At 32.4% G+C, this 11534-nt stretch overlaps 1 protein-coding gene across 4 annotated transcripts in view; it reads left to right on the top strand.

Annotated features, from left to right (window-relative positions):
- Positions 1–11320, top strand: part of LOC117182347 (glycerol-3-phosphate dehydrogenase, mitochondrial) — a 25661-nt gene extending 14341 nt beyond the window's left edge. For 3 of the 4 annotated variants that reach the window (XM_033375520.1, XM_033375535.1, XM_033375527.1), the window contains exons 4-12: positions 737–959; positions 1631–1794; positions 1909–2021; positions 2094–2287; positions 4665–5053; positions 5141–5391; positions 5481–5828; positions 6249–6350; positions 9592–11320. In XM_033375520.1, the coding sequence (XP_033231411.1) occupies positions 737–959; positions 1631–1794; positions 1909–2021; positions 2094–2287; positions 4665–5053; positions 5141–5391; positions 5481–5828; positions 6249–6350; positions 9592–9726 (1919 nt within the window). In that variant the 3' untranslated portion in view covers positions 9727–11320. Of the gene's footprint in view, positions 1–736; positions 960–1630; positions 1795–1908; positions 2022–2093; positions 2288–4664; positions 5054–5140; positions 5392–5480; positions 5829–6097; positions 6197–6248; positions 6351–9591 lie in introns of all 4 variants that reach the window. The other variant, XM_033375542.1, reaches the window with a different exon arrangement.
- Positions 11321–11534: the final 214 nt, after the last annotated feature.

The following is an 11534-nucleotide window of genomic DNA, read 5'->3' as shown; positions in this document are numbered from 1 at the left end:
CCACCAGAACCTCGGTAAAGGTACATTGAAAAATTTCCAGAGGTACCGGCTCAGGGATCGAACCCCGGACCTCTGAGGTGAAGTCCGAGTGTCTAACCAACTTATTATTATTATTATTATTATTATTATTATTATGAAATTAGTATCGCAGGAAAAATTCTAGAGTCATAAAAATAATATGTCAGAGTATAATAAATTTTAGATAGAGACATTTAAATAAGTGTATTGCAGGAAATAGATCTTGACATTTTCTGAAACTACTGTGTATAAATTGCAAACATGTTGCCTCAAACTATAGGCTCTATTCAACTTCACCGAGGGTATTCAGGGATTTTGAAACAAAATTCAAAAGTCAGGAAATTTCTAAAAGAGAAACTTTATATAAAACTACCAGTTATAAGCAGTTCAGAGTCTTCAAATTAATCGTGAATGCTTCCTGTATTCAATTTGAATATTTCGATTTATTTAGTTGACACGGAATGTACAAGGTTATGACCGGATAGTAGTATTTGGTAATATTTTACCATTATTTACAAATTAAAATACATATACTATTATAAGAGCTGGTTACCCAACTATATCCAATTTGATTTTGAACTTGAATTTCTTTCAAATAGTATTCTTTTAGGCTACAGAAAGAATTTTTTTAGTTTGTGATTGTTTAAATATTTTGAAAGCAATTTTGCAGATTTTTAAATTAAGTGAACTCTGAGACGAATTTAATATTTGTTTGCAGGTTTAAAGACAGCTTTGATCGAAGCTGACGACTTTGCATCAGGAACTTCGTCACGCAGTACGAAATTAATTCACGGTGGAGTGCGATATTTACAAAAAGCGATTATGCAATTCGATATAGAGCAGTACCGAATGGTCAAAGAAGCTCTTCACGAACGAGCCTCGATGCTTCATAGTGCACCCCACCTTGCACATCCATTACCCATCATGTTGCCAGTCTACACGTACGTATAGGTACAGATTACAAGATGAATGGTTGCCATGCTATCTGGCACATATTGAGATATCCATCAGCCACATAATTTTATTTAAGTGCATTACACTTAATTGATGCAACCTCTTTTTCAGTTGTAATAATTGGATTTTTAATTTGAGGGTTGTTTGTAAAATCAGATTTTATGACTAGAGGAATACAAAATTCCAAATCTAATAAGGTTAATGAATTAATAATCCTAATGATGTGTCATTTTTGTAGTATAAAGTGGGAATTTGCATTTTTTTAACAATCAAATTTAGTTGAAATTGAATGGCAAGATTGACACCAGTCTTTTCGGATGAATAATTTTTTATAAGCTCTAATTTACCTAAGTTTAAAATTGTCCTATTTTGGAGAGCTTGACATTTTTTAATTTGAATTTAAGCTCACGAGATTTCGCACGTTAAATGCTGCAAATTTAGAATTATTGCTTCATATTGAATTCTTCAAGTTTAACATTGTTTCCTTATTAAATTTCGATTTTGTACATTTTAACTAACTGGAACTATTTATGAAAACAAAAAAATGATCAGTTAATTTAGTTTTTATATTTGAGTGGCCACTCTTATTTTTATTTTAGGGAACTTACACACTTCTTTATTGAATTATAAAATTAATCACTTCTATATTTTGAAACAGGTGGTGGCAGATACCATATTATTGGTTCGGTATTAAAATGTACGATCTTGTGGCTGGCAGTAAGACAGTAAAATCTTCATATTATCTCAGTAAGCGAAATGCCTTAGAATTATTCCCAATGTTGAAGGGAGACAAACTGACTGGGGCGATCGTTTACTACGATGGTAAGCTCTTCATGAAACAGTATATTTCTTCTGTCGTCACTTTATTAATTAAAATGATTAGGAAGCATTATATAAATTATTATTTTACGTTTAATTTTAATTTGTATGCTTCAGGTCAGCAAGACGATGCAAGAATGAATCTCGCAATTGCTCTCACAGCTTCGCGACATGGAGCTACTGTAGTCAATCACGTCAATGTCTTGAATCTTCATAAAGGTTTAGATAAAGTGAGTTTCTTATAAAATTGAAATACCATCTCACTTTACAAATAGTTCAATAATATGGATTTTTTATTACAGGATGGAAAGAGAGTTCTTACGGGTTGTCGTGTGAGAGACGAATTGACGGGCCAGGAGTTTGACGTGAAAGCAAAATCAATTATCAACGCGACGGGTCCCTTTACTGACAGTATTCGAAAAATGGACGATGCCAGTATACCTGAAATCTGCTGTCCATCTTCCGGCGTCCATATTGTCCTCCCTGGTTATTACAGGTAATTATGATTCACAGTTTGAATTAATGTTGAACCAAGTAGCTAAGATTTACGAATGTTAACTCAGAATAAGTCCAAATTTAGCTTCATCTTTCACGTCAAATATTGTCAAATCTAACTACGAATTTCTTAAAAATTTAAAAACAATTCTGTTTAAAAATATTGAAGAATCAAACAATCAAATTTGGAGAACACACTCGCATATGTCTATATTCAATTTAAAAAAAAAAAAAAAAAACGAAAAAAAAGAAGGCAACCTCTGAATACCACGTGGAGAATAGCCCAGTTTTATAATGGGGTTTGACTCTTTCAGGGAGCCGCTGGACCGGGAAAAGACCGTGCATTTTTTGAGGTCACGAAAAATCAGGAAATGACAGTGAATTTATTTTTTGGCCGGGAATTTTACAAATCTTGAGAAGAAAAATCTGTTCGATCTCAACAGTTTTTTTTCTAGAAATTCATTGAATTATTTTTTTCAATTATGATATCATTCAGTTCACAATGCGTAATTCGAAAATCTTTTACTAACAAATTTTCCATTTTAGATTTTAATTTTTAAACGTATATATTTTAATTTAAATAAATCTTTAATGCTGTCTTGAAGTTTTAAATGAGTAAAAAGTAAAAACATTTGAAGATGAAAATTTTGATTAAAAAACATTTTTATTTTATCAATTGTAAATCTATAAAGAAAATATTTTGTAAATGGGTGAACAATAATTGATTCGATAAAATGCTTTTAATTCCATTTTAAATTTAAGAATTTCCAGATTTTAAGATAAAAAATTTAACTTTTTCAACTCGAAAGTCTTAGTCATTAAAAAAATGTAAATGTCCGATTGGAACTTTATAAACTATTTTCAACTTAAATATAACTTCATAATAATATATTCGTAATTGAAGGCTTTTCTTAAATTTAAAATATTGTTTAAGTCTAAAAAATTATATTTTTAACCCATTCAATTAAAATTTTTGTATTTAATAAAAAGGATAATTATTTAATATTTAGCAATAATTGGCTTTTTATTTAAGATGAGTAAATTATAACCAAATATTTAAAAGTAAACCATTTGAAACTAAATTGTTTGGCATGGAAGGCGTTGAGTCCTTAACATTTCGAAAAGCTTTTAAAATTTAAATGTTAGAATATTAATGGTTCTTTTTAAAAAATTTTAATTTGTAAGCGAAACTATTACATGTCGACGTATAAATAACAATTGAACAATTATTATGTTTATGAATTTTTTGAGTAATTTTAAGAGATATTTTGACGTTTTGAATGGATTCAAAATTAATTTAAAACATTTACTGTAATTTCGGTAGAAATCGCCAAAACCTAAATTGAAACAAAATGTAGATGTTTGCGGATAAAAAAATATAGAAGCTTTTTAAGAATTGTGAAGGGATTCAAAAGAATAGAAGCATATTCTTAAGATTCCTGGGAAAATTAAAAATGATTTTTTATTTTGAAAAATTATTTGAAGAGAATATTTAAAAAGGTTTCAAAAGATTTCCAAAATTAGCGAAAAAAGAATCTGGAAGATTTGAGGGGAAATTCGATTAATTTTAAAAGATTTTTAGAAGTTCGGAAAAATATCAAAAATAATTTTTAATTTGAAAAAATGTTAAACAATTTCTATAAGATTTCTCAAGATTTTGAATTAAAATTTTGAAGCTCTTCAAGAATATTTAAACTATTTAAGATGAAAATAATTCACCTTCTAATTTAAGAAATGCTCAGTTAAACAACATTCAATTTTTTATGTTTCTAACTTAAAATTGCTCAAATATTATTTTTAAAAATTTCAAGTTTATTGATTGATTCTTTAATTTAGAGCATTGACATTCATAATGTAGATTTATATTTTTGGAATTGAATCTGAATCTTTGAACTCCACATAATTTATAAAAGTTAAAAGATCTACATTTTGCAGTTTCTCTGCAATTTCTAAAGTTTCCCTGTTCCACTTCGAGTGCTTTAATTTGTAGTTTGTTTTTTATTACTTCAAATGGAAAAATGTTTCGCTTTAGAGTTTAATAATTTTTTAATTTGATTGAATGTGAAAAATGATTGCGAACCGAGAAATGACCGGGAATTTTTTCTTTGTTTTAAACGGATACTCTGCCCTTAGCTTGTCCAAAAATTGTATTGTAATCTCGTAAATTGTATTTTGTAAGAGCATATGTACAACGTTTTCTCCCAGATATTATGATTTCAAAAGTACGGCATGTTCTTAATGTTCCTTAATTTGACTGGAGATACTCAAAAGTGCGTTTTATTGTTTTAAGATATTTTTGTTTGTATTTCCAAGAATTTGTTAGTAGCTAAGTTAAAAATCAAACATATTTAAAAATGTTTTATTTTCTTGATTTCTAGTCCAGACCAGATGGGTTTGCTTGATCCAGCGACGAGTGACGGCAGAGTAATTTTCTTCCTGCCCTGGCAGAAGCAGACAATCGCCGGAACGACAGATCTTCCGTGTGAGATAACTCATAATCCAAAACCAACAGAGGACGAGATTATGTTTATTCTGCAGGAGGTTAAAAATTATTTGAACCCGGACGTGGAAGTGCGCCGTGGTGATGTCCTCTCTGCTTGGAGTGGAATCAGGCCTTTGGTTTCTGATCCAAATAAACCAAATACGCAGTCCCTCGCTCGTAATCACATTGTTCATGTTAGCCCAACGAATCTAGTCACAATTGCTGGCGGAAAGTGGACCACTTATCGATCAATGGCAATGGAAGCAATCGACGCTGCCATTCAAGGTTTGTTACCTCCTAGTATGTTGTCTCAGAATTTTGAAAACTTGATGCGAAAAACTTGAAATAATGTTACGTTTCTTTTTTCTGTAGCAAGCGATCTGAAACCGGATAGACCGTGTCAAACTGACGGTTTTCTTTTGGAAGGAGCTCAGGGTTGGACTCCAACCATGTATATTCGGCTAGTCCAAGATTTCGGACTCGAGTGTGAAGTCGCTCAGCACTTAGCAAAAAGCTACGGAGATCGTGCTTTCGCAGTAGCGAAAATGGCCTCTCTTACCGGCAAACGTTGGCCGATTATTGGCAAAAAAATTCACCCCGAGTTCCCCTACATCGATGCCGAGGTGGACTCACTACTCTTGTCTTAAATAGGGCATTTAATGTATAAAATTACCCTAGTATAACTATACTCTACCATCCTTTTTCATTTTAGATTCGGTATGGATGCCGAGAATATGCAAGAACAGCCATTGACATGATTGCTCGACGTTTACGACTCGCTTTTCTTAACGTACAAGCCGCTCAGGAAGCTCTCCCGGGCATCATTGACATCATGGCCGAGGAACTGAAATGGACAGCTGAAGAGAAAAAGAAGCAGCAAAAGGAGGCTAGCGACTTCCTTTCCAGCGAAATGGGACAAATGGTGAATCGCGCTTCACGAGACAAGATTCCTATCAATCTCACCAAAGACGAAATTCAGTTGTACATCAAGCGCTTCCAAATTATCGACAAAGATCGCAAAGGATACGTTTCCATTAACGATATTCGAAGGGGTCTTAAGGTTTGCATAGTATTCATATTCAGAATCGTTAAGAGACGTGTTGAAAACAGTCAGTTCTCTTAATATTTATGATTTTATAACATGATACAGTTGATTGATCTTTTAATGAACAAAAATATTGAGGAAGGTCTTGAACTGTCACTCCATTTGAAGTTCGCTAATAAACAAATTCCAGTAGAATGCGGCGTTACCATTTTTTTAAGTTTGGTTTGGTAACGAGGCAAAGTAAACTTAATGATCTAACGTAACGTCACTTGTTCAAAATTTAGGCACTCGGTATAAAGCTGAACGAGGCCGAGATGCACAATTTACTGAGCGAAATCGATCTCTCCTACAATGGCCAATTGGAGCTTCAAGACTATCTCCAGGTAATCTGATACTGTCATAATGTTAACGATTCGGTTTTTTTTCATTGAGCAGCTCTTTGGCGACAAGGACGTTCCCGGCGAAGAGCTACACGAAATCCTTCGCGAAATCGACACAAATATGAACGGTCAAGTCGAACTGGACGAATATCTTCAGGTCTGTCAATGTTGATAAAGGCTCTAGCGGATTTCTTTTCTCGACCTTAATGTCTACGTTGAACTGGACAATGTTTTTAACTTTTTTTCAGTTTGCACTGTGCACTAATTACCCTGAGTTCACCTCGACATTTTGCGATCGTCCTCATAGGTCCTTAGTCTATATTTACATTTTGAAGCATCGAGTTAACTTCGTTCCAAGCTGTGTGCTGCAAAAAGCATGCGCTTAAAAGTTTTTGTCTTTGTTTTGCAAAAAAGTTGATCAAACATTAGAGTTGAACTTTTTGAAATAGATTTTTTAAATGATTTTGAAAAAAATGTGTTAGAAAAAAACATTTTTGCGAATCTAATATAGTACCGGCCAGAATGGTCAATCCACTAAAAAAAAGTTGTATTAAAAACATGCCTCTCTTATTTGTGGGTATCTCAGCGATCTGTGCTCTATTTTTGGAAAAGACATACCTATTTTCGCTTTTTACCACTTTTTGATTCTCAAACTTCACTTTGTGCATGCTTCAGGGAAATGAATGAAAAAAATTGAAACTTTGCGAAATTAAATGTTATAATCTCCTCTTAAAAATTAGACCAAGAACATAATGAAATATTTACTGCTTCTCGAATTGTCATGAAAAATGTGGAAGCGTCCCCAAGATGAAAATCTGTCTGTTGAGCGACAGTTAAACTTCTATATTTTTCTAACACATGGAATACAAGAGACTAAAGACTTCTTAAACCAGTAAATATAATTGATTATGTTCCTGGTGCTTGATATCATTTCAAAGAGGAGATTTTAAACTTTAATGTAGCAAAGTTTCAATTGTTTCCATTGATTTCCTTGAAGCATTCATAAAGTGAAATTTGAGAAACGAAAATTGGTCAAGAACGGAAAATAGGTTGAAATCACATGTCAGCTCGACCCCTACTTATCAGAAATATTTCAAGTGGGGTTCAATCGACGCAAAATATAATAAGCTTTCTAACGGTTTTTCTTAAATATTTCCAACTTGATTACTCGCTGAGATTTTATTGCAAAAAAGAGGCATGTTTTAATACGATTTTTTTAGTAGATTGACAATTTGGAAAAAAATATTTCAGATTATGTGAAAGTGAGAATCTATTTCGGAATTTCAATGTTCAAAAAAATAATGTCTTTTTTGCATTTATGCTCGGCTTATGTCAATTCTTCGTAGAAAAGTCTTAAATGCGTTACGTGTAGGTTCGATTCAAAGACTGATTTAAAAGTCCAAATAAGAATTTCTATGATCGACTGATTCTTTGATTTCAAATTTATTTTGTTGCATGCTTTTCTCTTTTGCGATCCTTTGTTGTCTGTGCGCATGGATTACGGAGATTTTTATTTTCGTTCGTTCTCCCTGTTTTGTTTTTATTTCGGGGAAATGGAGTCATTAAAAAATATACCCTGAACTTTTCCTCTTGCTTGATAAGTTTATCAATCTTTTCGTTCATTCGAGTTGATTATTTTATTAAATTATATGATTTGATTTTGGGGATTTATTATTTCAAATAGACTGAGGTTGATTGTGAAGAAAAGTATCAACATTGCTTTGCAAAGAGTTTCAATGAGAGGAATTAAAATTTGGGAAAGACAGACATTCAATTGAAAAGAGTTGCAATGTCGAAAGTTTGGGGTTATCCATATATTACGTAACGATTTTTTGGGGATGGGAGGGTTCAAGAAGAGCTGCTATGGTCGTGTTACGACGGGGCGAGGGCACGAGACAGTTCGGGAAATGTTACGTAACTTTTTTTAAAAGTAATAATTGAGTTTTTAATACTAAAATATTATAAGAAGGTAGGAAGGAGAGGAAACATTTTTTTCATGCCTACACGGAATGTTCGCTTTTCGAGGCATATATAACCGCTGTAAAGAGCAGTTACAAAAAACGTCCTCTAGCTGGTGCGCTTGCGCACTTTGAGCAAGATTACTGTTTCTACCTGTTGCGCTTGCGCATTGCAATTCAGAATTACTTTCCAGTACTGCTATCATCGTAAACTCTCTTCATTGTGATTTGACACTTGACGTACTCGTTGCGTGTGGTGAAGATTGATTGGATCAACAAGAACTGATAAGTTACGATTGATGTCTGATCAATTGCCATAAATTACTTTTTGGACATTTGTCACTCTTGTGAAGATTAACATTATTTGCCATCGCCTTGCCTCCAACTCACCTACAACTCCTCTTCGATTCCCCTCTGGCTCGTACAGTACAGTTCACACTTTTGTGGAACTGCCTACTTTCAGCATCTGTAGCACAATATACTATTTTTGAAATCTGTTTTTGAGGAATGTGTAAAGTTGAGATATACTACAAGGATAACCCGTAATTGAAAAAGTAATAATTTCACACATCACTTTTGGACACCACAGAGTTGTTTAAAGTTTTTAAAGTGTCACAAATTTTGGAAAATGTACATGGGTTTAGTGATTATTGGGAATTTTTTATGTGTGCAGTTTTTGACGATAAACAATTATAGACAATCAGATTTTAGAAAATAAAATGGCCTGAAATACTTATATTAACGGCATACTCAATTACAATTTGATTGCAATTATTTTTTATCAAACTAGTTTTGTTCGAACGGAAGAAACACACTAATATTTTTTTGCGGGAAAAAAATGTTTAACAGACTTCTTAGGCTACTTCAAAATGATTTGTTTAAAGAAATTTCAAACGATTATTCCTCCAACTAAATAAAAAAAAATGTAGCAGTTTGTTATTGTTTCAAAAAGTTCTGACTGGATCAAAAATTATGATTTCTAAAACATGATTTATATAATTTTAGTATCAAAAACTGCTCACATAAAAAATTCGTAATAATGTACGAACACACAGAAAGTACATAATAATAAGGTGGATGGAAGTCATTGTTTATTGTTACGGTAGCGTTACCAGGGGAGTCGGAGGGTCGAAAAAAGCGTTACGTAATATATGAACGACTTCTTTCTATGGTTTCTTTTAAAGATTAAGATTTTCATACCAACTAAAGAGAATATGAACTTAAAATTTCTAAATGAATTTTGGAACTCTGCTTGCACCTAGTGCAATTCCAATTCCTTTTATTTGTCCGAAAACTAAGACTAAAGTTTAAATGTAAATGATATAATCATTTTGTCTTAAGAAATAATTAGTCTAACACAAAGTGCACGTATGACCAGCGTAACACAAAAATGGATCCTGAAATTTTGAATGTGACTGACGTATCTTTTTTCTTAATCAGATGATGTCCGCAATCAAGTCTGGACACGTTGCCTATTCGAGATTCGCCAGGATGGCAGAGATGGAGGAGGCACAACACGAAAAGGACTCCCTGAAGAAGAAGATCAGTGTGGAGAGATCTGGCGGTGGGCTGTGAAGAGTCACTATAGGAAAATATTGTTCGCAAATCTTCCTAGAATCGCATTACCTCTCCGTAAATTGGGATCTGAAATCATGACCACCAACGTCACATGACAGGCAATTTAACGGTAATAACGGGGCTATGCTAACTCTGATCACCTTCTTATACAAGAGATGAGAGCCGTTTGTAGATTATTTTGCAATTCTTTCGAAGAAATGGCATTAGTAACCACAAACGTCGTTAGAGTAGGCATTTTGGGAAAGAGGATAACAATTTTACACGCTTGATATGTTAACAGTTTAAGACACGTGCCAGTTAAAGGTTGATGGAATCTTCATCCAGTGTATTTTTTTCGGTTAAAAATTATCGTAAGCAATTTAAATTTAAAAAAGAAAAACAATGAGAAATATAATATACGGAAATTTCCGTAATGCTAGCCCTAAGTACTTGTAAAAGAAAACCGTAACTCCAATTAGAAAATCATCGTTTCTTTAACGATAAATTGTCTAATGAAAACAAGAAAGAAAATATCTTTTCACCTCATGAGGCTCACATATACAAATTCGAACTTTTCTTTTGGTGCTCTTTAAATTTCTTATTGTTTTTTTTTCAATTGATATTTAAATAATTATTTTTATTATAAACTACAAGGGATGAACGATTTGACTAGCAGTAGGTGTATCGTAGTATTTCAGATTCCAATACTTCACCCACACTCTTTCCTCTCTTCTCTTTCTTTTCTTCCTATTCCTTCTCACTCAGTGCAAATTATTTATTCTAGCATTTTAAGTTTCCGAGGATTCAAAAGTCTAACTTTTGTCTTCTAATGGAGCGATCCCCGCACAAATATTTCAAATTTCTATAAATGAACCACTGATAAGAATACGGATAAGCAATAGAATGAAATTTCTTGGATTTTATTTAAAAAAACGTATGTGATCATTTATTTTCTCTGGAATTATGTCCATATATATTTATTGTTGTTGACAAATATTGCATTTTAAAACTTTTAATTTGTTTTAATTTTTTTATAAGAAAGAATCGACTATCGATCGAAAAAGATCTAAAATATTGATCGAATTTGATGTATTTTATCGAGAAGAGAAAGTAGAGCTTATTCGTGTTTTTGATCGTTTCGGTACAATTTTCATAAAAAATACCGTTTTAAAAATGAAAGAAAAAATTAGGATAATATTTAAGAATATATAATATCCTTTTATATTATGATGCGCATGCCTGGTCAACAAATGGGATAACTTTTCGGAGAATACATTAAAAGTTTTAAAAGACAAGTTGTTACTGCCGATCATCGTGGAGCGCTTTTCAATCAAATTTGTACTACTATCGCGGATCGCGAATAATTGAATTAATATACAATGTATGTACATAAATTCATCGCCATTCAAATAACGTTAATCTGCAAGGAGTTGGCGGTTATATTGCGGGTATCGCGCATGATTGTATTTAATTTTTTGTTGTTAATTTTATCGTTGATCATTATTTTATTGTTAATTATACATACATACACATTTATCGCTCTATTTGCTAAATGAAATTTACATTGGTTGACGTACAATATTCATGAAATATACGGCAAATGACTCTCCTACTTGGCTTCGTTTATTTTCGAATCCTCACCGGAAACTTTGTTCCGATTTTTTTTTACTCAGAGCCAAAACAAAAAACACTTAGTATTCAGAAGTATTGGGAAATTTTCAATTTTTTAATGGTTGTAATTTATACATTTTCCACTTCGAATTGTTTGCAGCTTGAGGCTGAAAGCTTCTCATCAATTTATTGCTTATCATTGAAAGGCTTTTAAC

This window comes from Belonocnema kinseyi, chromosome 2, assembly GCF_010883055.1.
Source record: "Belonocnema kinseyi isolate 2016_QV_RU_SX_M_011 chromosome 2, B_treatae_v1, whole genome shotgun sequence".
Lineage (NCBI taxonomy): Eukaryota > Metazoa > Arthropoda > Insecta > Hymenoptera > Cynipidae > Belonocnema > Belonocnema kinseyi.
Note: the sequence above shows the minus strand (reverse complement) of the source record. Positions and strands in the feature narration are given on the sequence as shown.